The 25,648-nt window shown below is 51.7% G+C and overlaps 3 protein-coding genes across 4 annotated transcripts; 1 reads left to right on the top strand and 2 right to left on the bottom strand.

The window, feature by feature from the left end:
• Positions 1-1,823: 1,823 nt before the first annotated feature.
• Positions 1,824-12,872, bottom strand: Thbs3 (thrombospondin 3). Its single transcript, XM_051198758.1, has 23 exons — positions 12,717-12,872; positions 11,312-11,518; positions 10,238-10,494; positions 10,040-10,142; positions 9,293-9,319; positions 9,056-9,138; positions 8,922-8,973; positions 8,653-8,801; positions 8,195-8,335; positions 7,987-8,064; positions 7,506-7,658; positions 7,189-7,299; positions 6,987-7,094; positions 5,472-5,631; positions 5,135-5,253; positions 4,955-5,007; positions 4,502-4,695; positions 4,197-4,375; positions 4,036-4,084; positions 3,639-3,835; positions 3,215-3,387; positions 2,214-2,353; positions 1,824-2,133 (listed from the first exon to the last, which is right to left on the bottom strand). The coding sequence occupies exons 1-23, from the start codon at positions 12,793-12,795 to the stop codon at positions 2,075-2,077; spliced, it is 2,871 nt and encodes a 956-aa protein (XP_051054715.1). The 5' UTR covers positions 12,796-12,872; the 3' UTR covers positions 1,824-2,074.
• A 766-nt stretch (positions 12,873-13,638) lies between these two features.
• Positions 13,639-19,226, top strand: Mtx1 (metaxin 1). 2 transcript variants are annotated; one of them, XM_051199455.1, is made up of 8 exons: positions 13,649-14,214; positions 15,121-15,190; positions 15,311-15,390; positions 17,625-17,717; positions 17,852-18,034; positions 18,148-18,224; positions 18,652-18,806; positions 18,883-19,226. In XM_051199455.1, exons 1-8 carry the CDS (start codon positions 13,690-13,692, stop codon positions 19,095-19,097), a joined length of 1,398 nt encoding a protein of 465 aa, XP_051055412.1. In that variant the 5' UTR covers positions 13,649-13,689; the 3' UTR covers positions 19,098-19,226. The 2 variants fall into 2 exon arrangements, with proteins under 2 accessions (XP_051055411.1, XP_051055412.1); XM_051199454.1 differs by having other exon boundaries at positions 13,639-14,214; positions 15,121-15,390.
• Positions 19,217-25,204, bottom strand: Gba1 (glucosylceramidase beta 1). The gene is made up of 11 exons (XM_051199453.1): positions 25,042-25,204; positions 24,608-24,695; positions 24,160-24,351; positions 23,898-24,044; positions 22,711-22,844; positions 22,322-22,494; positions 21,895-22,129; positions 20,954-21,178; positions 20,407-20,570; positions 19,840-19,956; positions 19,217-19,753 (listed from the first exon to the last, which is right to left on the bottom strand). Exons 2-11 carry the CDS (start codon positions 24,660-24,662, stop codon positions 19,648-19,650), a joined length of 1,548 nt encoding a protein of 515 aa, XP_051055410.1. The 5' UTR covers positions 24,663-24,695; positions 25,042-25,204; the 3' UTR covers positions 19,217-19,647.
• Between the last annotated feature and the right edge of the window lie 444 nt (positions 25,205-25,648).

Genomic DNA, 25,648 nt, shown 5'->3' with positions numbered 1-25,648 from the left:
GATAATAGTGGACAGGTCTCTAGCTTTAGACTCCCTCCCCCCCCCCCACTTCCCGGAATAGCTCCACCCTTCTAACCGCTCCCTGTACTCTGAAAACCACAGTCGCCGCCCCTGCCAGGCTTTCCAGTAGCCTGGGTCCCTCTTTGACTCGCTCCCGAGAAAGGCGGTGGGGGGAAATTTCCACTTAAAAAGGACGAAACTGGGGCTCCACCGAAGCCTAAAGTCCTTCCTATCCAACTCTCCACCTTGAGTGGCAGGCTGGCCGGTCCTTGTGGCCGGGAACGCCTGCCCTCTCGTGGCCACTGTGAGCCTCGCGCGGCCGACCCGCAAGGGCTGAGTGGCGGAAGAAGAGTTGAGAGACCCTGTAGGGAGGTTTGACAGCACACCCCAAGTTGAGAGGTTGAGACAAAGATCTTAGGGAAGTTGGTTGGGCCTTGACGAAAAGAATCGATGCCTAGAACAGATAGGAAAGAATGCACAGTGCGGTGGAGGAGCAAGGATCAGTGCTTGGGTTACTCAGACTTCTGGGGATGGTGTCTTGGTGGGGGCGGTGAAGCTAAGTGTGCGGGAGAGGGGGGACCCAAGGTATGTAGAAGGGGGCATCAAGTTTAGTGACGAGGACATCGGCTTGTGGGAGGGGAGTGGGACTGGGTTATGTGCAGGCAGCCAGGTATTTAGGAGGCAGAGAGTAGGTGGAATTTGGGAGCTGAGCGCTGTATTTGGAAGAGGAACAATACTTGCAGCAGACAGGCACGTGGTGTAGGGCAAACCCATGTGTGTGCATTTAGGGAGAACGGAGAGGCATTCTGAAGGGCAGAAATAGTTGGGGACGGGGAGGGCTTTGAGTTCACAACAGCATGCGGACTGTGGGAGAGTACCAGGCCAGATCCCGCAGGTGTAGGTTGCTGTGTAAACCTGCAGGAGCAGTTACAACTGTAGTAGGCAAACAATTCTTAGTCCCAACGAATACAAAACGGAAGCTGATACTTTAGAAACCTTTCGAAGGGTGCATAAACGGAGGCGTGGGACTCACACTCCCGCCTTATACCGCGCCTCTGAGCGATTTTGTGAGGCCGGCCCTAGGCGGAGTGAGGACGCTCTACGTCAGCGCGCCCACAAGAATTTAGGTAGGCGGGCCCCAAACCCCAACTCCTAGGATTGCCAGGCAACAGCCATTCAATTTGGTTGCTGGGATACCAATCACCATGGCAATAGCTCCGCGCCTCACAGTCTGACTATTTAAAGAGCAAGCGCGCGCACTGCATCGGCATCGGAGAGTGGTTTTCCCGGGCACCGGGGCTTCCCGTTCTCTTCTCACCCTTTCCCTTCTGCCCTCCCTTTCACCCTTCCGGGCGCCCAGGCTCTGGTGTAGCTCTAAGGTGACCCCAACTCCCCAGAAGACCCCCCAGTCCCAGGGCTCCAAAGGCCCAGGTGGTAGGGAGCGGGATTCCGGGGCTCCGGGCGGGCGGGAGGGACGGGACGCGGTGCAGTGTTGTTATTTCCCCCGCCAATATTGCACTCGTCCCGGCCTCCGGCCCCCTCGGCCCCCCCGGCGCCCCCTCACCCAGAGCAGGGGAGCCCCGACCCTGGGCTTTCGATCCCTGCGGAGCTTAGACAGAAGTGTCGCCTCTGCCACGGTGAGTAAGTGGGGCTGGGAGGACTTTAGCCATCTTCCAACCTCATTCTTCATTTGGTATTTTTCCCATCCAAACCCCAACTCAGCCAAACTTTCCCTAGCTCTCTAACCTGCAGCTACCAGCCTTTCTAACCCCTCGGGTTTCTTTCTGTCCTAGAAAAGGCCTAAAATAAGTGATTGCACTGACTTAGAAAATAACTGAAACTTTATGGCAATGTGCTGATGATGTCTTTCCTGGGGTTAGTACCTGAGTAATACCCCTTGAAAGTCCCCCAACCCCTGCACAATGGGGTCATTACCCCTCTGGGGCTGAGCTCCCTGATGGGTGCCAGAGAACCATCAGTTAGGCTGAGGGGCTGTAGGTTGACCTCAGGGTCTCCAGAACAGAGCCCAAGGTCAAAAGTCTGCAATCATGGTTCTGAATCCGGTGGCACCTCCTCACACCCTTCCCTGGAGCAGTTGCCTCCGGAATGGCTCAAAGTCCTCAGGCACTGTGTCTGAAGAGGGGAGATAAGTTACTTCAGAGGGTGAGGTTTCCCAGGGCACCGGTCAAGCTGACCTCAGTCTAGAACCTCACCATTGCATCGGTACTGGAGATTGGACCAAATGATGTTTTCTTGGGAGAAGCAGAATACACCGAGACGCCCCCCTCGCATGGACGTGTCAATAATCACCCCAGAATCCGCCACTAGCTGGGGACCCTCATAGAGCTTCACCCTGTCCAGGATAGAGGTATCATTGGTGCTAAGGTGCCAGGGGCTCGGTGCCATCGTGTCCTGGGATTTTGTGCGCGCCCCCTCCCCTTGTGCTCACTCCTCCTGAGGGAAGGGAGGGAAGGCTGAGAAGGGGGGGAGGGGGGCTTTTTCTCAGGCCTTGGGCCCCTAGCTCTTTGTCCACTCCTTTTGCATCTCAAAGCACCAGCACATTCCTAGCAAGGATTGGGTTGCTATGACAATGAGCACAAAGGGCTGGGGGTGAAGTCACCCGCTTCCCAGGCTCTAGTCCACACCCCCCCTTTATCCTCTGCCCTGGCTCCCCACGGCTCTAGATACCTTAAAGAGAAACCAACTCAACTCCCAGGATTCTAGGCTCTTGGCCACAACAAGCCCAGCTTCTAAGCAGACCCTTTTCCCTTCCCCTCTCAAGCCATTCCCACCAACTAGGGACACTTGTAGGAGGGGGAAATCAGTGTGATGAAGAAAATGCCAAACTGAAATGCCTGTAAACTATGGGCTTCAATGTGCTCTTCTGTAAATCACGGTCCTTTTCCAAAGTCAGATGCTGTTGGAGCAAGTTCTGGACACTTAAGGGGACTGCTCCGGGCCTGGAGAACTGAAAGGCTTCTAGCTCAACACCCTGGATTTAGAGGGGGAACTTGGTGCAAAGGAATGGTGTGCCTAATACCACCTCCTCTGTGTTGAGATGGGAAATGGAAAGAATTGTCTCCAAACCCATAACACCATGAAACTGAACAGAGGGAAGGTCAGTTACTGAGTCCCTGCTGGCTAGAGGGCATAGGAGGCTGAGTCTTGCTCCCCACCCCAACTCCTTTCCCCAGGGCTCAAACCCTTTCCTTACCGAATGTAGCCAACTTGGGGCCGGTGCAGCAGCTGCCATCTATAGGATGTCTTGTCACGCCAACCCACATTTCGCGGATCAGTCCACAGCAGTCGTACCTGATCAGGGGTGTGGCCAGTATGCCACAGAGCATTTCGGAGGTGCTCACCTGGGCCAGATACTGATGTCACTGCCTAGGAGTTGTTGACAAAGACAGTGTATCAACCACAGGGCCAGGATGAAGGGAGACAAAAGATGGTAAGAGCTGGTGAGAAAGCTCCAGAGTCAAGCGGATCAGGAGAAGCTCTCTGGAATCCTATACAGCTGATGACCAGACCAGATGTCTGGGTAAGGAGGTTCCTAGTCAGGCAGTGGGGCCCCCGAGGTTTGATAGAAACAGCTTTAGTAAAGTTACCGAGTTGGGGAAACTGGGCAGCTGGGATACCTTGAGCTGCAGCCCTGGCTGGGCCACTGCTCGGAAGGGCGTGGCCTGCCAGTACGTCTGCTCTGTTTGCTTCCACATGACCACATAGAAGCGGCCACTGTCCTGGTAACTGAAGAGGAAGCCCGCGTAGTCATCGTCAGTGACCGTGTTCACGTGGAAGGTGCCTTCAAAGTCTACACCATTGAAGGCCGTGTATCCTGGGGTGGGAGTGGGTTAAATGTGGGCATTAGAGCTGCTTGGTAGCCTGGGTGGGATGAGTATGGAGGCAGAGGTACCGGTTGTATATAGGGCCAGAGTCTTGGGTAAGCCCCCGCCCATCCTCCCCATCTGGCTCTTTCCCTACCCTCTATAGGAGCCTTCCCTTTGGAAATTACTAAGCTGGGTATCCCTTACATACCAACTGCAAGACCTGGGTCACTGTTCATAGTCTGAACAATTTCCATGCCCTGAGGTTGTTAAGGAAAGAAAGAAAAAAGCCCTGATCCAGGTGCATGTTGCCACCTGGTACCAACAGTGGTCTGGTCTGCCAACACCTGCCCAGTCCACCTCCCTGCATACCTGATTGAGCACTACCCAGTTTGGATCAATCTGAGCATCACCCTCAGGATCCAAAACCACAGTCTGATAGGCCCGAAAATCTGTGAGGGTAACTTCTGCACTTTCCGGACACACATCCAGAGGATCAACCACTGCATCATTGTCAAAGTCATCCTCACACACATCACCAACACCGTTGCCTGGATAGAATGAGGCTAGACACTGTCACCACTGGGATTTTCCATTCCTGATCCCTCCCAACCTTCCATCCCCCATTCCCTTCAGTAGGCCTGCCTCTTGACCGATCTCTGGGATCCCAACCTCACCATCTGAGTCTTTCTGATTAGGATTGGGTACCAGACGACAGTTATCAGGCCCAGGAGGAACATAATCTGGGACACCATCATTGTCATCATCCCCATCACACTCGTCTCCAAGTCCATCATTGTCTGAGTCCAGCTGAGAGCTATTTGGCAGCTGAGGACAGTTGTCCTTGGTGTCCTGGTGCCCATCTCCATCGCTGCTCAGAAGAAAAGGCGACAAATAACAGCAGGCAATGTAGGTTCCCTCTTCTCCTTATCTTCTGGGGGCTTTCTGGGGCTTGCCTACCCTCCAACCTGGTCCCCTTGCCATCATCCAGATGAGATGGAAATCCAGCAGTAGGAATGGAGAGTGAATTGTGAGAATGGTGAATTAAGGCTACATCACAGAGGTAACTGAGAATGTGGTGAAGAAAAATACTCTCTGATAGACCTTGGATCTCTTGGCCTAGACCCTACCTGTCTTCATTGGTGTCACAGACATCCCCCACCAGGTCGCTGTCTGCATCTGTCTGAGAGAGAGGTCTGATCTCACCATCTCCTGATAACTCTGGAGAGGGTGACCTCACCTCTTATTTAAAGGACGGGGCCTCACCCACCAAACCCCCACCCTCCCTCACCCTCACCATTCCCCTGTACCTGGGTAGGATTGCTCATTTCAGGGCAGCTGTCGCAAGCATCTCCCACTCCGTCTTCATCGCGGTCTGTCTGCAGTGGGTTGGGTACTTTAGGGCAATTGTCTAATCCATTGGGGATGCCTAGTAGATATGAGAAACAAGGCTGCTGTGAACTGTGTAGCATACTCTTGAAAGCCCTGAGCTTGATCTGGAAACTTGCTTTCACTTACATCTTCTTTAACCACTTCATGTTCTTAGCCCAGTGTCTCTAAGCCTACTTCCCCAGTTGCCACTGACTTCCAACCTCCTCCTTCATCCCTATAGATCTCCCAGCCACCCCCTCGGCCCCAGGCTTGCACCATCCCCATCCACATCGTTGTCACAGGCATCTCCTTCTCCGTTGCCATCTGTGTCCCTCTGGTCATTGTTGGGAACATTGGGACAGTTGTCACAGGCATCACCAAATGAATCTGTGTCTGAATTCTGCTGGTCCTTGTTGGGGAACAGTCGGCAATTGTCCTGAGCAAAGGGAGAAGAGAAAGGTCAAAAGTCCCCATACTTACTTTGTCCCTGTCCTTGTGAAAGGCAATACCCTAATGGTACTCTGCTGTCCCATTCACATAACCTCTATATATTCTATCTTATTTAGACACCAGGTACAGATTTCCACAGTGTCATAGAACTTTACCGGAGAATTAATTGCCTAGGGCCAAGGAGAGGCAGGATAATGGAATTCAGCTCAGGAGCTGAGAGGGACAGCGCATCCTTTGACTGTAGAGGTTTCTGTTGTTTGGTAGGGTTTTTGTTGTTATGATGGAGTTTTTTTGTTTTGTTGTTGTTGTTTTTGTTTTTTTTTTTTTTTTTTTTTTTTTTTTTTTTGAGACAGGGTTTCTCTGTGGCTTTTGGAGCCTGTCCTGGAACTAGCTCTTGTAGACCAGGCTGGTGTTGAACTCACAGAGATCCTCCTGCCTCTGCCTCCCAAGTGCTGGGATCAAAGGTGTGCACCACCACTGCCCAGCCTTTTTTTTTTTTTTTTTTTTTAATGTAAATTGGTGTTTTGCCATGGTTGCCAGATCTCCTGGAACTGGAACTAGACAGTTGTGAGCTGCCACGAGGATACTGAGAATTGAACCCTAGACCTTCTGAAGAGCAGTCAGTGCTCTCTTAACCACTGAGTCATCTCTCCAGAACCTTTTGTCTGTTTTTAGTTTGTTTTGAGACAAGGCTTCACTATGTAGCCCTTATTGGCCTGGAACTCACCTATATAGACCAAGTTGGCTTTGAACTCACAGGTGCCCACCTGTCTCCACCTCTTGAGTACTGGGATTAAAGGTGTGCACTACCATGCCTGGCCTGGTTCTTGCTTTCACTTCACCTCTTTTTTCTTACATGTACTATTTGTTTAGTGGATTACGTGCCACTGTGCCTATATGGAAGGCAGAGGACAGCTTGTAGCATAGATCCTCTTCCCACCATGTGAGTTCCAGGGATGAACTCAGGTCACCAGGCATGGTGGCAAGTGCCTTTGCCTGCTGAACCATCACACTGGGCTTGTTTGGTTTTTAGAGACAGGGTCTCATTCTCTAGCCCAGGCTGACCTCCATCTTGTAGTGACCCTCCTGCCTCCATATCCTAAGTGTTGGGATTACTGTCACATGCAAGTTGACCTCATTCTATTTTATGTTCTGTATATGGGTGTTTTGCCTGAATGCATGTCTGTGCATTACATCTGTGCAGTGCCTATGGAGGCCAGAAGGGGAACTAAAGTTATAGACAGTTGTGAGTCACCATGTAGGCACTAGGAACTGATCCTGAGTACTCTGAAAAGGCACCAAATGCTCTTAACCACTGAGCTATCTCTCCATCCTCCATACCTCAACGTTCTTGATGCCATCCCCATCAGCATCATCATCACACTGGTCTCCTACACCATCATTATCAGCATCCTCTTGCCCAGAGTTGGGTGTCAAAAGGCAATTGTCCTGAGGTTCAGAGTGAGGGGAAGGATGGGTGAGCTGCAGTGTGAACCAGCCTGCACCATCCCCCGCCGCCTCCAGGCAGCCTTTGGCCCTGCACCTGTTTGCAGTGTTTGTTGTTATCCATGCAGGGAAGCGCCTGGTCTGGATAGCCGTCGATGTCTGTGTCAGGCCCACACACGTTCCCATTCCCTGCCCAGCCCACATTACACTAGGGAAAATGTACAGAAGGCATTAGCAGTTTGGCTTGGCATTCCTGTGCCCTTCCCTACACCTCTCCCTACTCTGGTCTCTGTTCTCAGACACAGGTTGCCTCTTTCTTCCCCATGAAGGAACTCAGGTCAACCCCTAAATTTCACTAGACTACACACTTCTCCACATCCCTCCCTTTTTCCTCCTGTCCTAGGTTCAGGTTACCTGGCAAGAGACTGCACCATTGCGTTCAAAGAGACAGTGGGCGTGGACATGGCAGGGGCTGTGGGCTGGGCTGTGGCAGGTCCTTGCTGGGAGGCAGCCCTGGCTCTGGTTTCCCAGGAAACCCAGGCGGCAGGGACCACATTTGAAAGACCCCTAAGTGTAGGAAGGTAGAGTTAAGAAGGAAGGACGAACTCAGCAGGAGCCCTGGACTAACTTCATTCTACCTGTGGAGTTTAAGACAGGCACTTAGAAGCACACCAATTGTATTTATCTCCTTTAGGTTCTCTTTTAAGGTAGACAATAAATGAGGAAGCTGAGGTCCAAAAGATCAAATAACTTGCCAAAGGTCACAGCTGGTAAAAGTTAGAACCTGGAAATCTCAGCCAGGATCATGGGAACATTCAAGGGGAGCAAGAAGCAAGTTAGTTACACGGTTCCCCATCCCCGGTCATGCGCAGGGCACGCACGACGTTCAGCTCACCAACGTGTTGGTGCAGATGGAATTTGGGTCACAGCCTCCATTGTTGCCATCATTACATTCATCGATGTCATTGCAGACCTAAAAGGACAGAGTTAAGGCAGGTCTCACAGACACAGAAGTCAGTAATGGGGCCTGTTCAGACCCAAAGCCAGAGGTGACGCGGGACGGGACAGCCTCGTCTCATTTATCACAGACTACACAATCTGACCTGTTTACTGGCCCGAGCATAGTCGATGCCCACACCAGACACTCGAGTACCCTTGTACCCTTGAGGGCAGGCCTCACAGTGGAAGCCAGGCATGGTGTTGATGCAGCTGGAACCCGGGAAGCAGGGGTCAGAGTGAGCACACTGGGGACCAAATGAGAAGGCAGAAGTCAGGCATTTTCCCGGGAAAGTGAGGCAACAGCGTGTGATCCCAGAAGCATTGCTCCTGGCATCCCTGTTGCAGCTCCCCAGCCCAACCTCTTGGTGCTCCTTTTCCCCTGGCTGGCCATCTCAAACTTCCCTACCTCTCCACCAGCTCCTTCACTGTGTAACCTCCAGTCTTCCCTATTTGCTCTTCCTCCAGTCTGGCTTGGCTGCTCTCTGACCTCCCCTAAATTCCTTTGCCTTTGCACAGCTTTTACCCAACTTTTTGTACCCTTGGGGGCTCCACCATTCCTCACCTCATTGATGTCATCACAGTGGGTGCCGTTGCCCTGCAGGCCAGGGGGGCAGGGCCCACAGCGATAGCCTGGGTACTCGTACACTTCCATGCAGTCCACACCTCTGAAGCAGGGGTTGGGGTTACAGTGGGAACGCTGCTCATGGAAACCTGGGAGGTGGACAGTCAGAGCCACCGTCTAGGGTCACTATTCAGATTCCCAGGAAGGAGAAGCTGAAGCCACAGTGGGAAGCATAGCAACGCTGTCTGGTGCCCTCCTCTCCCACTCACCGCACACCTGACACTCCATGATGGTGTTCCGGATGAGGGACATTTCCTTCACCTGATGAATGAGGGGTAGTCAGCTCCCCGCGCCTGCCACCCCACCCCAGAATCAGTAGCTTCCTTGGCTGGCCCACCCAAACCTGGTCTCGGATGTCATCCCGAAGCTCCGATAGGATCTGGTTGAAGAGGGTGAGCTGGGTGACCAGTGCCTTGGTCTGCTCCCCTGTCAAGGTCCAGGGTACGGAGAAACTCAGAACCAGGGAGCCACTGTGGGCCCTCTTTGGATTGTAAGCCAGTTCTTGCCCCAAAGTCTACACCTTCAAAACCCACCCATGACAGAAGACCACCCTCGCTCAACCACCTCATGGCTGACTCACCTAAAATGGATTGCAGCGCACTGGTCACTAGAGAAGAAGTGATAGCAGTCAGGGGGTGAGGTGCTGGGAGGGGGGAAGGAAAGGGGTCTGGGACAGGGCTAGGATGGGAGGGAACCTTAATGAAGATCAAGTGTTCCAGAGTAGCAGGGCAGAGGCGCTACACTACACAGCCTCTTGCATAGAAGACATGCACTCTAACCACAGCCTTATATTCAGCAGCCATTTCCACTGAGCTAAAAGCCCTCTAGGTATTTGCCTCAAAGGAAATTAAAAAAAAAAAAAAAAAAAAAAACCTTGGATCCCAAGCATGGTAGTACCAGGGGACTCCAAGTGAGAGGCCACCCAAAGCAGGGCCAGGACCTTAGTACATTCCATTTCAAACCCTTTGAAGTCTCTGGGAGAAGTGGGTGTTTGCTTAGGTAAGAGGCTCTGAGCATCCTTGTCAGAGACCAGGGTGAGAGGCCTTGGCTGGAGGTGCTGCCCACTGCTAGGTAACAGCTGCCAAGAGGGATTACAGAAACCTTGAGACTAGGATCTCAGTCGAGATCCCTCCACCCCTACTCCAGAGTTCCTCAGGGTCACAGTCCTGCTAGATGACTTTTATTTTTCAGATCCACACCTCCTACATGAGCTCATGAAGTCAGGGATGAAAGATTTGGAGTTGTAGGGTCAAATGCCTCAGAAATGGGCGAGCTAAGGGAATGGGCAGTAAGTGGGTGGGAAGTGGAGAGGATAGGAGCCTGTTACCTGCACTGTGAATGGTTTCATCTCCTTGGAACGGACATTCACTCAGAGCTCCTACCCGTGCCATGGATCCACCTATAATAATTTTCATCGATTCCACAAAGCCCTAGGGGTCAGCAAGTAGGGTGGGAGGGTCTAGCAGCAGTTTGGGGAAATGGTGCTGCAAACCGTTTCCCCAAACCAGAGGCTCCTTCCTCTCACCTGCATCCTCAGATACGCCTTCTGTCCAGTTCTAATCTCCAGGCCACTGACCTCCGCTGGAGGAATTGGGGCCAGTGCTGGAAGGCCAGCATGTTGGTCGCCCAGCTTACAGTCCACATACAGCTGCAGGCCAGGGCTGGGTCGAGATGGTCCTCGGAGGCGGAGGAGAGCCGTGTGTGTGCGGCCATCAGCCAGGCCTGCTTGCTGTAGGTTCACTGCATGGACTTTGCCATCTTCCCGCTGGTACCGCACCAGTACTGCCCGGGAGTGGAGGTCAGTATGCACACCAGCCCCCATCCCATGTCCCGATGGACTCCGATCATTTATAGATACCATTTATAGATAACACTTCCCCTACCCGCTGGCCATCTGACTCTTGTTTGTTTGGTGTTTTGTTTTTCAAGACAGGGTTTCTTTGTATAGCCCTGGCAGTTACTCTACACCAGACCAGTCTTGAACTCAAAGATCCACCTGCTCTGCCTCCCAAGTGCTAGGACTAAAGGTGTGCACCACCACAGCTCAGCTCGATACCACCTCCCTCTCTCTCTCTAGCTCTGGCTGTCCTGGACCTTGCTTTGTAGACCAGGCTGTCCCCCTCTGCCTCATGGAGTGCTGGGATTAAAGGCATGCACCACCAACACCTGGCTGATAGCACATTTCTTAAGGCTAATTCCTAATTGTATATGTGTCTCTTGACACCTTGTATGTAACAGCTGCACAATATATGTTCTTCAAATTGGCCTGAGATGAGGACCTTATTAGTTCTCACTGCCTCAGATGACGATCCTCTCCCAAGGTAACAGCTAGAGCTGTACCCACTAAACTTTAGCAAAAACCTAAGTGGCTCTACTACTTACTGTTGGGACACAGCGATGCCTCACCCTCCCTGAGTGTCCAGGCATACAACCTGCCACCCATCCCTATAAATACCAGGGCTTACCCAACTGTCTGGGCACCTCCATAACAAGTGTCCCTACTAGAAGTCAAGGAGAATAAAGAGGTGCCTGGGAGTGGGGAATAAGGGAGACTGCTCAAGGGGTCATTCATTCAGGAGGGGACATGCCCACAAGTCACCTTTGTTGATCTTGCCCACAACAGAGGCCTCTAGCCACCGTGTGTTGTCTTGCCGAGAGTAGAGACCGAAGAGGACACCACCTTGCTTTGGGGGGAGGCGAAATGTGGATAAGAGGTAGATATCCCCAGCAGTGAGTAAAGCTGTCCGGATCTTCTCTGCCACAGCTACCATCTGCCGAGACTCGCCCACAGTCAGCAGGTCAATTACTGGCCAGGCAGGGATTATCAAAGTCAGAGAAAGGAGTTAGTGTTAGAGCCTCCCCTCTCTCCTGAGCCCTCAGAGGTGAGCATCCCAAATTATTCTCCACTTGCCCCTGGACAGCATGAACCACCTCAAAACTCACTAGGGACAGTGGTACATGCTTGTAATCTCAGGCTGACGACTGTCTCAAGCTAGCAGCCAGCCTCAGCTACACAGACCACGCTACAAGACCCCATCTATAAGAAGCAAAACCTCAACCCTTTTTGTTAGCAGGGAACAGAGGCAATTCTTCCCGCCCAGCACCTTCTGCTGCTTCCAAAGTCTTGGGAACCTATAGGCTTAGAGCCCACTTAGAAATACCAAAGCCACGCCACAAACTAACTTTGTCCCACCAGGTGGCGCAAGGGAGACATTGCGGATCAGAGCCTGGAGTGGCACCTGGTGCAGACGGCTCAGAAACCAGCGGTAGCTTCTCTCCGCTGCCGGCCGGGTTTAGCTCACTTCAAACCCTGGTGCCATTTCCTCCCATCCTAGGGACTCGTCACATGTGTCTAGATAAGAGCATCTGTCCACAAAGGACTCTGACTCTCCCACCACTGTTTAGCGCGCACACACACACACCCATCTCCCCCGGGAACGTAGGACCCAGCGCCTTTGCCTCTGCCTCCTGTGTCCTGGCCAATCTGTGGTTTTCCCTCCAGCCAGTAAAGAATATTTGCTTGTGTCATCTGCTCCAACTACCTCTCCTACACCACCCATGGGCCATCCCACCACCAGACCTCCGGGAGAGCTCAAGCCGCTCAATCCCCACCCCCACCCCATCTTTTAGAAGCCAAGAGCCAGGAATAAACGAGGGACCAAGCCCAGGGTCCCACATGCTGCAACCATCACCGATCAGGCTGCTTTCCCCGACTGTCCCGCTGATGCACTGACACTAACTCAGTCATGCAGTCCTGGAATTCAGATCCTGAGTCCATCCTGGTCTCAGCGCCTGAGTCTGGGCCAGTTTGCACTCACCCACCACTCTGGTGCCCACTCCTCCCACATTATCACCAACTCTTCACTCCCCGGAGTGTAACTTTTCTCTCCAACCCAATTTCAGGACTCCTCCCTGTCTCCTCAAACCCCCATGTGGTCTGTTATTTGGCTGGGGGCAAAAGAAACGAGACAAAGGGGTGTCAAGGAGGATGGATGCAGGCTTACCCTGAAGGTCCTGACTAGCACATGCGTAAGAGCAAAGGAGGAGAAGAGCCAGGGCCCCCCAAAGTTCCAGCTTCTCCATGCCGCTTAGCCGGTTCACTACCCCTGGCAGGCAGGAGACTGGGAGGGAAAAAGACTAGGCGGAGAGCAGGAGCGGGAGGGGGGCGGGGGGACTGAGGAGCGATCTGGGGGGGGCAGCAGCCGGGCAAGGGGGGGCTGAAACAAAGAGCTGCCAATCACCTTGGAGGCATCACCAGCTCCAGGAGCCAGGGGTACTGGGAAAGAGTCCTAGAGCCTTCCTTGCCTCCTCCTCCTCCTCCATAATGGTCCTCGCCTCCCTTTACTTTGACATCTGGTTCTTGGGGGCTTTCAACTTAAAGCGCTACCAAATGCTACTGTTCTCTGGAAGCCGCGGTTGGAGAAGTCAGAAACTCCTGCCATGGGGTCTCTAGGCAGTTGACGGGAAAGGATAGCAAGGGACTTGACCGAAACCGGCTTGCTAAAGTACCTAGAGGATGCCAACGACACGAGGCTTATTGCTGCGGCATGGCAAATACTTTTATTACGGTGTGTTGGGCCCCTGACTTGTGCCCATTCCTCTATTTCCTCTCGTTCTTGGGAAAAATGAAGTCTGGACGATGTTGTCTAAACTGGTCAGTGAGGTCGAAATGAAGAAATCAGGAAAGGGGAAAACATCACCAGAGGCTGAAGCAGAAAACTATAGAGTGCAGGGGCGAAGATGGGGCTGGTGAACAGTGGGCACCGCGGGCAGGCCTCGTCCGGGATGAACCGGAGGGGAGCTCCGGGGTGAATCGGGAGCTCCCGTAACGAAGGCAACAGCCCGCGAGCCGCACCTCCCCTTCCCCCACTCAGGCCCCAGCCGGGCCTCAGCTCCGGCGCCGCCACCGCCCCTGTTTTGTTTCCATGGCGACAGGCAGCGCGAGGTCCGCTCCAAACATAACGCGCTGTGGAAAACATGCGGCTCGGGGGACCCCCCCGCAAACCCCGCTCGGGGCAGAGACCTGAGGGGGCCCGGGGCTGTCGGGGCCACGTGCAGTTTGGCAGGAGCCCCCAGAGCCCGACGAGGCGCACCCGATGCCCCTCTCCCAAGCCCTCCGCGCCTTCGGCGGTGCGCTGCTGCTCTCGGCACAGGCGCCGCGACTCTCCCCGGCGCGTCTGGATGGCGGCCCTGCCCCCCTGTCGGGCCCGCCTCAGGATGAGCCCGCGGCCACGCGCCTCGGAAGTCCGAGGCCCCACCTACAGGCCTGCGGCCTCGCAGGCCGCGAAAACCCGCGCCTCCCCAGGGGCCTCCCCGGACCCCCAACCCCCAGTGGCCAGACAGGCAGAGGCCGGGGGCGGTGCCTGGCCAGGGAAGGCGGGCACTCATGAGGAGGTGCTTCCGGGTCAGAGAGTGTGCAACATGGCGGCGCCCATGGAGCTATTCTGCTGGGCAGGGGGCTGGGGGCTGCCGTCTGTGGACCTGGACAGTCTGGCCGTGCTGGTGAGGGATGACGCAGGCGTCCTCTGCTACGCCCTGGAGGGCCGGGAAGGGGGCCCGAACTTTGCCGGGAGCCCAAACACGAGCATATTGAGAGAAACTGAGGCAATCAAAGGCCGACGTGAGCTCGATGCCTAACGCTATGGTTTCCTAGGATAAACTCGTGTGGCAGTGGAAGTAGGACTGACCAGAGTTTCAGAAGATGGGTTCTAGACCTGGCCTATCCGTTTGTTGGCTGTATGACCTTGGGGTGATCCCTTCTAGACGGTCTTAGTAATCTTAGGTGTTGCATTTCTGCCCTCCCAGCCCCCTTCACCCTCTTTTTCGCTAAGAATTTGTTGAGGCTAGTTTTCGTAGACCAGTCAAAGCCCACAGCCCGACTCTAGGAAGGGCTTTGGAACTAGACAGGTTTACTTCATTTCACTCCACCTCTTCCGGATTATAAAAGTACTTAATTATGCTTCTTACAATGCCAAACACTGTCTTGCAGTAAGATCTTGATCCCCCATATCGAAGTTGTTTACAGAGAGGCAAACATGTAAGCAGATAATAAGATGCTCAGGTATACGATTTAAAAGGAGGAACAGAGACTGGAAGTCAGTCATTCCTTCCAGGAGAAGGGATATTCATTAGGAAAAGCCTTTGAGAGTAGGTTTTACCATGTAGCCAGCAGAAGGGCAGATTTTCCTAATGTGTAATTCTGGATCTGGACGTATGAACATGCTCATAATCTCTGAATCCTGTTTGCCCATTTCTATATGGGAATGGCTCCCTCCATCCACCTTTCCCCTTGGTATAAAAGTGCTAAGTATAGTTCACGGCACATAATGAACTGATTAAATATTTCTTTTCTTAGTTACTTTGTGAAGCCAAACCTGTCTTCTCTACCTTCTGCTTCCTTCTCTGCAGACTTATACCAGATTTACAGGTGCTCCACTGAAGGTACACAAGATCAGCAATCCTTGGCAGAGCCCTTCAGGTATACAGTGTCCCTGTAAGAAAGGGACTGGAAGGGGAGGAGCAGGAGACCAGAGTGTGATGCAAACAAGCATGTGTGGGCAAGCTAGGATCTTGTTGATTAATTCTTTCTCGATATCAGGAACTCTGCCTGCCCTTCGAACCAGTAATGGAGAGGTGATCTCAGTACCACACAAGATCATCACCCATCTTCGTAAAGAGGTAGGTGGCTTGAATAGGGGCTGACAATGAAAGAAATCCAGCCCATTCACTGTAACGTTTATTGAACACCAAAAAACACATGCTAAGCAAAATAAGCCGTTTGCAAGATATTAAACTTAGAAAGCTGGGGGGGCAGGACAGATTAAGAAATCAAATTTCTTCTGAATGCTGGGCAGGGAGGGAGGAAAAAATATAGGCTGAAGATACATGGGAAATAAAGAAGACTAGAGGACAGCAGTTGGCTTTGGGGAGGCCCTGAAAAGAGGAACTGGAAAGGAACTCCCAATAAAAATAGGCATGTGGGGCATGTGTATAATCCCAGCACTTGGTAGAGGCAAGATGATCAGAAATTTACAATTATCTTTGGCTGTATAATGTGTTTATGGGCAGCCTGGGATACATGAGTCGTTGTGACAAAAAGTTGTGAAAAAAGTCAGGAGTGGATACCTTTCATCCCAGCACTTGAAAAGCAGAGGCAGGCAAATCTCTGTGAATTAAAGATCAGCCTGATGTATATAGTGAGGTTCGGGCCAGCCAGAACTAGATGGTGAAACCCTGTCAAAGAAAGAAGAGAGTCAGGGGAGGGAGAAAGAGAAAGGAAAGAAGGGATCTCTTTTTGGTTTGTGTTTCACTTTATTTGTGTTGGTGTGAGGGTGTCAGATCCTCTGAACTGAGGTCCAGACAGTTGTGAGCTGCCAGGTGGGTGCTGGGAATTGCATCTATGCTGTTAACCACTGAATCATCTCTCCAGCCCCCATAAGGGTTATATCTTATTTCAGGGACCATGTTATGCTGGAGAGAGGTGGACAAAGCTTAGTGCTAAGCTGAAGATTTAGGGAGAGAATTACAAGAGAGTGGAAGGCTTTAGTTCTGTTCTTCTGCCATTGACTATGATGTGGGACAAGTAACTTAACTTTCCAAAGCAAGTGGTGGCTTTTAATCCCAACACTCAGGAGGCAAGGTAGGTGGGTCTCTGTGAGTTCAAGGTCAGCCAGAGCTGTTATACAGAGAAATCCTGTCTCAAACAAAGCGATAAAGTCTTGTTTTTAAACATTTATTTATCTTGTGTGTGTGTGGGGTACACACACACATGCTGTGGCATGATTGGAGAGGTCAGAGGGCAGCTTACTGGAATGATTCCTCTCACTGTGTGGACTCGTGAGATGGGACTCATGTCGGCAAGTCTGACAGTAAGTTTATTTACCTGCTGAACAGTTCGTCTCACTGCCCAAAACTCCTCACTTGTAAACCTAGGAGGCTTAACCAACATTTACGAGGTCTGGCATCTGGTGTTGTCCCAGGAGGGAACATAGAGTCAGAAATAGGGTCCTCTTTCTCGTTTTTTACTTTCCAGGGGGCTGGGGAAGTATTGGAAGCTTAGAGGCTCAGAGAAATAGAATCCAGATAAAAGCTGAAGTTCCTGCCAGGATTTGGGTTACTGTCTTGATTCCTTGCATGTAAACACAGCCTTTTCAGTTTCCAGCGTGTTTTTTCCAAAATTATTTCCAAACCCAGCCACATTGAGAGAAAAAGATTACTATCTTATTCCATAAAGGAGAAACTGAGGTTTGGGGAAATTTGAGAGTCGTGCTGAGGTTATGTGGGGACAAAGCTTTCTTAGTACGTGTAGGGAGGTACTAAGGGACAGCCTGAAGCCTGGAACAGTGGGCCACACTAAAAGACGAGGCTGCTGGTGGGATATGTGTGTAGTAATGGCAAGTAGACTTTGGAGTGAAGAAGAGATAGCCAAGAGCTCAGTCATGACAGACAAGCTGGAGGTGGGGAAGCTGGGCATAAATTTCCTGGGTTCAAGGAGGGTAAAGATGGTGCCCCTTAATTTCTAAGTCGTGGACCGAGGCCCAGCCTGAGGTTGAGCTCCACTCTGCCAGCTGTGTGGAGTCTGGATCAGGAAGTTACTGTTAGAAAGTTGCTGTCAGCGGGCACACTGCCAGCTTTCCGTGGAAACTCTGGGAGCTGCTCCCACTTTGTGGCCAGGCCTTCTTCCCTCCCCCCCAGTGGGTGCAGGACTTTGACAGCCAGTGGGCTCCAAAGCCCAGGCTTTCTGCCAACAGCAACAGGCTACTGGCTGGGCTGAGGCAAGGAGACCTCAGCTGGAAAAGCTCCCTATTATACCTCCACTCTACTCAGAGGCTAGTGGGGGGTACCGTTCCTTCCTACGGAGAAAGCACCTCTGCAGCCCTTCAGTCTTCATCTCGTGAACATTTCTTCCACAGAAGTATAATGCCGATTATGATCTGTCAGCCCGGCAAGGAGCGGATACCCTAGCCTTCATGTCTCTGCTAGAAGAGAAACTACTCCCCGTGCTAGTGAGTATGCCCAGACCCCGTGTTCACAGCCTGTGAGACACACATGCATCAGAGCAGCCTGGGACATAGAATCTCACTCTGATAGGCAGGTGCACCGGTTCAGAGTTCCCTTCCTTTCTCTCTGCCCAATCCAGATACATACTTTTTGGATAGATGCCAAGAACTATGTGGAAGTGACCCGCAAGTGGTATGCGGAGGCTATGCCCTTTCCCCTCAACTTCTTCCTGCCTGGCCGCATGCAACGCCAGCACATGGAGCGGCTGCAGCTGCTGTGTGGCGAGCACAAACCAGAGAATGAGGAAGAACTCGAGAAAGAGGTAGCATTGGAACAAATGAGATGAACCCCAAAGATAACGGTTAAGAATGAGAGTGTCCACAATAGGAAGTGTCACAGCTCCCCCAACCACATTTCTTGTGTCCTTTTCTGCAGCTGTATCAAGAGGCTCGGGAGTGTCTGACCCTTCTCTCTCAGCGTCTGGGTTCTCGGAAGTTCTTCTTTGGCGATGCGTGAGTCTAATGTGGAGGGGAACAGATGGATGGATGTTTGAAGGGGATACAGGTTCAGGTGTCAAAGCCTGAGCTGGGGTGTGAACAAGAAGTTGTTAGGACAGACACTGACTCTGGTGACGGGGCTGGCTGTGGGACCAGAACCTCCTTGGTGGTACAGGAGGGTGGGATGGGAGAGCAGCCAGGCACAGGAGAAGACTGTTGGGCTGTGGGGCACTCAATGTATCCTTTATGCAGCCCTGGGATAGAGCTTCATTCAGGGCAGGCTGGCGCCACCTGGGAAAACCCCTTACCAAACCCAGAGCTCTCCCCCTGGTGACCCCTTGCTGCCCAGAGCCTGCTCCACTAAAGCGGACTTCTCCTCTTGCTTCACGTTGACCCCTCTGCACAGTTGTCCACTTCCGTCCCTCCTTTTCTGTCTCTCCAGTCCTGCCTCCCTGGATGCCTTTGTTTTTAGCCATTTGGTCCTGCTGCTGCAGGCAAAGCTGCCCAGTGGGAAGCTTCAGGCCCACCTTCGTGGGCTGAACAACCTCTGTGTCTACTGTACCCATATCCTTAGCCTCTACTTTCCCCGGGATGGAGGTAAGGAGCAGATGGGGAGAATGGGCTGGGCTCCAAGGACTAGCTCCCTTGCCCACTCTCCTTCCTTGCCCCCTAGCTGAGGTACCACCTCCACAGCAGACACCAGCAGGCCCTGAGACTGAGGAGGAGCCATACCGGCGCCGGAACCAGATTCTGTCTGTGCTGGCAGGGCTAGCAGCCATGGTGGGCTATGCCTTGCTCAGTGGCATTGTTTCTATCCACCGGGCAACCCCCGCTCGGACCCCAAACACCCAGGCCTTGGGCATGGCTGAGGAGGATGAAGAGGAATGATGTATTCATGCTCTTAAGACTGGTTTTTCTACTGTCATGCATTCCAGATGTCCCTTTGACTCCCCATTGTTGGAGCACCCAAAAATGGGGTGCTATCCCTAGAATAAAGCTATTTACACTGAGATCAAACATTTTCTTCTTTATGGTGCTGCCATTTTCCTGGCTGCTGCATTAAGAATGCTTAGGTGTAGGCCTACCCACCGATAGTTGGGTTCTAAAAGTGCTTCAGCCCTTACACTGTCTTAAATTGCTTCTCTGCATAGGTTCAACTTCCCAAGTCATCTCCATGCCTATCTTATGTTTTACAGACAGTGAACTCACCCTGGACTTAGGTCCAATTTCCACAGGCAACTAGGACATGGCACACACTTTACAAGCATGGGGGTTCTGGAGGAAACTAGGGCTTCCCACCTCTAGCATACACTAGAAGGGAGAATAAGACACCCAAACCCAGCCCTGCCGAGCCGTGTGCGGTCACAGACAGCACATAAACTCTTTCCCTTTAATGTCCGTGCTGAGCCCTAGATACCTAGCTTAGGTATCTGTTCCATCACTGGCGACGCCACAGGTAAGTGTGAATGGAGTAGGCAGGTGAAATGGTCTCCAGGAAGCCCAGGCCAGGATCACTGATGGTAAGAGGGACATCCTTAGAGGAGCTGGGGAGAAGAAAAGCCGAGAGTCAACCCACTGAGGCCAACCACCAACACTGCTCAGGCCCAGACCTGCCCTGTACCCAGCTTACCGGTTTAACACGACCATAACGGCAGAGCCATCAGGGCGTATCAGTGCCACCGTGTCCAAGTCATTCTTCTCACTGGCCACCAACCCCACTCTCTGGGATCCCTCGGGAATGAACTTGCTGAATGTGAAGACAGACATCATCAGGGACTCTAGCCCTGAGAGCACTGTCCCATCAAGCTCTCCTCAGCATCATCTCTGCTCATGGGACCTACCAAAGCTACCTGGGGATGTACAACTATAATCTCAGCTATGTGGGAGACCTGGACAGGGAAATAGGAAATGACAGGTTTTCCTGGGCAACACAGCCAGACTTAATTCTAAGCCCCAGCTGTGCTGCCGGGCCTTGGCCCTGTCCTCCTGCATCACAGCTCTAGCATCAGTCATCCAGGGATTATCTGTAGTCTGATGCCACCTAGTCACTTCCTGCCTACATGGTGCAACTGAGGAGTGTGCCCCTCCCAGGGTTTCCACCCTGAACACCTTCCTGCTCCATCATGGCAAAGGATGATGTAAGGCTGATACAGATGACAGGCCTGGTATGGAATGGGAATGCCCACCCTGTACTCACCTGAAGTGGCCAAGATGATAGAACATGGGCTGTTTGTAAAATGTGTCTTTGGGGATGTCTACAATAATGGGACTATCAACAAAGTTTCGGACCCAGTTGGGCCCTCCTTCAGGATTCAGGGCAAGGTTCCAGTCAGTCCATCCAGCTACGTGGTAAAGGAGGTTCTAGAGCAGAAGCAAGGGTAAAAGTTAAAGATGGGTAAGATACCTAGAGAAGATAGGTAATAATCACATAGGGAGTTAGGGGCTAGGAGTGGCTTGTTCTTTGAAGGAGTGTTCTGTCTCAATATCTGACAAGAGGATTGTGAAGATGGTGGCATCTCTGGAGCTGAGAAATCTAAGGCAGATATGTCTGCCTGGGCCCAAACATGAAGAAAAAGAGTGATAAGGTATGCACACCTGTGAAGAAAACAAGAACCAGGGCCTCCTACAGTTGCCCCCAAAGAGCAATATGCCCAGCCAGCTGAGAAGGAAGGCCTGTGTGCCTTTTTGAGATTAGATAGGGTCTTGGGACTCTCTGTCTTAGGACAGGGAAACAGACTGCTCACCGTGATGATGCTGTGGCTGTATTGCATCCCTCGACCCCAGGAGCCTAAACGGACACTCTGTTCCCAGAACTTGGAGCCCACACAGGCCTCTGAAGCAAAGAGCGTTGTGTTGGGGAATAAGCGATGTGTCTCCCCTAAAGTGGGTTTGGCTGGAGCCAGGAAATCCATGTACCAGTGTACAGCAATGCCATGAACGTACTTAGCTGCCTCTGGGTCTGATAGCACCTGCACAGAGAAATGGAAGGCTCATGAGGGGTCTGGGAGGAACTACCCATGCTGATAGGCGGGTAGCAGGCTGAAAGAACCTGAAGTTGAAGTGATGAGACCACCACCTGGACATCCAGGGATGGTAGTGCCCTGGGCAACCAGATTCAGCCCAGGGTGTTCCAGGAGTCTTTTGGGAGCTGGTAAAACGCTTGCCGTGCAGCTGAGGACCTGGGCAGGTAAGGGACAGGTGGATCCCTGGGGCTCAGGGGCTAACAAACCTAGGCCAATCAGTGAGGAACTCAGTCTCAAACAACAAAACAGCAAAGAACACACCAAACTCAGCTGCTCTTGAATTGTCATCTAAGGCCCACACCTGTATGTACATTAAATGGGAGTTGAGAGGACAGGTATGATGGTGTGGGCCTTGGGAGACAGAAGCAAGTAGGTCTCTATGAGTTCAAGCCCAGCCTGGTCACTCAGAACTACACAGTACGATCCTGTTTTAAACAAACAAATAAATTATATAAATGTGGGAGAACTCAGGTGTGGTGGCTCATGCATATAATCCCAGCATTTAAGAGGTAAGAGGATGACTACAACTTCAATACCAGCCTGGTATATAATATAGCAAGACCCTATCTCAAACCTGGCACAGGGAAGGTACCCTAAAATTGTAACCAGTTGGATGGTAACTTGGGGCCCACTAGGCAACCCTGGGAAGTTCTAGACCTTACCACCTGTGCCCAGCGGGGCAGCAGCAAACGCTGATCATCTAGCATGAATAGCTGGACATCATGAGAACTGTTGGTAAGCGCTGGCCCTAGGTCACGGGCAATGAAGTCTCTCTGATGTTCAGGAGTGAAGCCCAGGCATTGGAAGGGGTACCCAGTTATGAGCCCTGCAGAAGGCTCATTCTCCACTGTCACTGCCCAGAATTTTATCTTGTGACTAGCATAAGCATCCAGAAACCTGGCACGAGAGAAATGACATGAGTGATCAAGGCCAAGAAAATGGACCAAGACCTTGGGAATAGGTAAGACCGACAATCTGAAAGGCACAAAATGTAGAAAGATGAACTGAGACACAAATCTGGAAGTGGAACAGGTCAAAGGGTACAAAAGAGAGGTTGGTACAGACCCCGTGGCCCTGATGATCCCTTACTTGACAAAGTAATTGGCCCAGGTCCGGTGATAGATATCCCCTGGCTGACCCTTGAGTGACCCTTTCCCATTCACTGCTCCATTGGTCTTGAGCCAAGTAGGAGATGTCCAGGGACTGGCTAAGAGTGAGATGGGGCGTGGAGACATCTTCAGAGCTCGGTGAATCAGGGGTATCTGGAGACAGATGTCATGAAGAGAGAGACACCCAGAATTGGAACACAAACTAGCCCAACCAGTGCATCGGGTCCAACCACTAGCCCCCACCCTCCTACCCCGAGGTCAGACAGGCTGCAGGAGAAGGTTCTACCTGGATCTGCAGAAAGCTCTAGCCTGGACCTTTCCAGTCCCCAACAGCAATACCAAGAGGGCTGAAGCAACCAGAAGGCCCACCTTGAGCTTGGTGTCTTCTTCTGGGAGGCTGAAGTTGGATAACTGGAAGTCATTAGGGGTGTCAGCATAGGTGTAGATACGGATGGAGAAGTCACAACTAGCCATGGGTACCCGGATGATGTTATATTCAATTCCTGGCCAAGATAGGGAAATCTGAATCAATAGATCATGGAGCTCAGTGAGGTGGCACATGAGGCAGAGGCTGCCAGATCTGTGAGTAAGCCAGCCAGGGCTAGAGAGAGAGAGAGGGAGAGAGAGAGAGAGAGAGAGAGAGGGAGAGAGGGAGAGAGAGAGAGGGGGCAACTATGGGAGAGAGAGAGAGAGGGCAACTATGGGAGAGAGAGAGAGAGGGCAACTATGGAAATTGGCTTTAATCAGTGTTAGTCTTCAATGGGGTCTCATTTAATACAGTCCCTTCTCCAAAGGGAATGTGGTATAGAATTGTAAGGACAAGAATCTGAGTGAAGAACAAGCCCCTCCTGAGCAGTTTTCATGTCCCCTTAAGTACTTAGCAGAGTATTAAGAAGTGATCTGGTTTCAGTGGCACTGAGGCACAAACACTTGGGGGCTTGTGATCCCAGCTCTTGGGAGACCAAGTCAGGAAGAGTTTGAGGCCAGTCACGGCAATTCTGATCTACAGAAAGAGGGAGGGAAGGGACAGAGGGGAAGAGGAAAAAAAGAGAGGGGCAGGGTGGGGATGTGGATCAGGTGGCAGAAAGTTTCCCAAGAATGCATAAAGCCCAAGATTGAGCTCCAGCTGAGTAAACGGCCTGATGGCACAATCTGTAGTCCAGCACTCAGGAGGGTCAGGAGTTAAGTCATCAGTGACTACACAGTGGATTTGAGTCTGGAATACATGAGGCCTGCTCAGAGAAGGATAGAGAGGAGAGGGGGGAAGAGAAAGAAGGGAGGAGGCAAATGTCAGAGAACATGAAAATCAGAGTTAAAAAGGCTGGCAGGATGACACAGTGGGTAGAGGGTGCCTGGTGCCAAGCCTGGGGACCTGACTCAGCCCCCACGACCCACATGGCGGAAGAAGGCAATGGACCCCTGAGGATTGTTCTCTGGCCTCCGTACCCATGCGCAGCACATACAATAAATAATAAAATGTAACAAATTACAAAAATAAAGCCAGGGTACAAAAAGGGTATCAATTATACTGTGTAACCTTTCCGGCCCTTCCTCACCTTCACTAGAGAAGTACGATTTGAGCAGCAGGTTCTGGGTAGAGGGTGACAAGGCTAGTATGTTGAGAGCAGTAGCATCTGTCATTGCTCCTCCAAATCCTTTCACTTTCTGGAACCTCTCTTCTGGCTGCAAGGTCAGGAGTAGCCCTGGGGACACCATGGAGAAAGGAACAGTCAGGGTACTGAACAGAACATACTAGAAGTGGTGAGGCTTCGAGCCAGGGGGCCCAGCTGGACTTAGAGCGAGAGGTAAAGTGCTTACCTGTGCCAGTGCGATTGGCCTGGATGGACCCAACACTCAGCTCCATTCGACGTCCACTCCGAGTACTCTCATAGCGGCTGAAGGTGCCAGCAGCAGGTAAGGTCAGGGGGTCAAGAGAGTCACAGTATGTGGCATTGCAGACACAGACCACCGAGCTGTAGCCAAAACTTTTAGGGATGCAAGGTTGGGCACCTAGAAGGCAGGGGCACAAACAGAGGCAAGCATCAACGTGGGTGGTCGAGGGGAGCAGGTATGACAGTCAAGGAGACCGAACAACATTAAAAAAAAAAAAAATGCCTCCACTGTACTCCCAGCCCTTAGTTGTCTCAGGCACTCTATAAGAGTTACAGAGCCTCTGCTCAAAGTTCACCACAATAGTGGAAGGTTTCCAAAGGACTGTGGGGCAGAGGAAATGCCCATGCTGCCACCCCCTCCTTGCCTCACTTACCATATGCCCATGATGCTGCCTGAAGTAGGAAGAATCCTATGAGCCTGGCAGCCATGACGCCTGCCCCACCCAGCTGTTTGAGACACTCCTGAGAACACAATGAGGAATGATTAGAAGGTAAACCCCTTTCTGTCCCCTAACCATTCTCCTGGCCAGGGGTGAGCTGCCTGTGGATGCCCACAGCATAGTCTCCCCATCTTCATTAGTGATTAGACAATGCCCATAGACACTGGATGTGTTTCTCTTTGCAGCCACTCTGCTAGTGAGTTTTCTGCCCATCCCATCGATTTCAACCTTCAGCCCTCTCGACATCTGTGCCTTACGCAAAGAGCCATGATGGCCTGAATTAAAAAAAAAAAAAAAAAGAATCTGCCATTCGTTGAATTCCAGAAGCAAGGTTGTTGACAAGGTAAATTGCAATCCCGCCTGCTTACCTTTCTAGAAGATCGTGAAGACTTTAGCCTTTCAGGGTCAATGAATGAGAAGATTGTAGCAGTTCCAGAGTCTTGGAGGGATAGAAGACCTATGAAATAAAAGCAGGGATGTACATAGGCATCATAGCTACAGGCTCCAGACTAGTACAGCAAGTTAGTTCCGCCTTAAGGGGGAGGTCAAAGTCATGTGATCACTAAGATGGTCATGTGATAAGGAAGTGAAGCAATTGAAGCCATATTTGTAGTGGGCAGCTGGGTTCTTCCAGGCTGTTCATTCATTGTGTACCCTATGAAACTCTGGGAAGCCTACGTGGTTGACAGCTTTAGGAAAAGGCTAGAACAAGGACCTGTGTGAAGAGTTGAGTAGAGACTCCTATTTCCAAGATAGAAGGGACTTGTAGCCTCCAAGGGTCCCTGCACTCCCATGCACATACGGACACATGGATATACATAACATAATTAAAAAAGCCAAAACACACACACACACACACACACACACACACACACACTCTTTGCCCTAAGGAGACTAGTGAGGCACAAAAGTTATATAGTTACAGTTACAGATGAAGACAAAAAGAAATGTTGACAGGCGTGCATAGAGGACTTC

This window comes from Phodopus roborovskii, unplaced genomic scaffold, assembly GCF_943737965.1.
Source record: "Phodopus roborovskii unplaced genomic scaffold, PHOROB, whole genome shotgun sequence".
NCBI classification, from domain to species: Eukaryota; Metazoa; Chordata; class Mammalia; order Rodentia; family Cricetidae; genus Phodopus; species Phodopus roborovskii.
This window is presented reverse-complemented; position numbering and strand designations above follow the sequence as displayed.

Coding starts and splice junctions, on each gene's coding strand:
- Thbs3 (XM_051198758.1), bottom strand. CDS start 12,795: ATGGAGAAGCTGGAACTTTGGGGGGCCCTGGCTCTTCTCCTCCTTTGC. Junction 10,143..10,237: donor AGGCGTATCTGAGGATGCAG/GTGAGAGGAAGG, acceptor GCTGACCCCTAG/GGCTTTGTGGAATCGATGAA. Junction 5,632..6,986: donor ATGGCATCAAGAACGTTGAG/GTATGGAGGATG, acceptor CCCTTTGCTCAG/GACAATTGCCGACTGTTCCC.
- Gba1 (XM_051199453.1), bottom strand. CDS start 24,662: ATGGCTGCCAGGCTCATAGGATTCTTCCTACTTCAGGCAGCATCATGG. Junction 22,495..22,710: donor AAGAAGACACCAAGCTCAAG/GTGGGCCTTCTG, acceptor ATCTGTCTCCAG/ATACCCCTGATTCACCGAGC. Junction 19,754..19,839: donor GTTATGGTCGTGTTAAACCG/GTAAGCTGGGTA, acceptor TCTTCTCCCCAG/CTCCTCTAAGGATGTCCCTC.
- Mtx1 (XM_051199454.1), top strand. CDS start 13,690: ATGCGGCTCGGGGGACCCCCCCGCAAACCCCGCTCGGGGCAGAGACCT. Junction 18,035..18,147: donor AGGAAGAACTCGAGAAAGAG/GTAGCATTGGAA, acceptor CCTTTTCTGCAG/CTGTATCAAGAGGCTCGGGA. Junction 18,807..18,882: donor CTACTTTCCCCGGGATGGAG/GTAAGGAGCAGA, acceptor CTTGCCCCCTAG/CTGAGGTACCACCTCCACAG.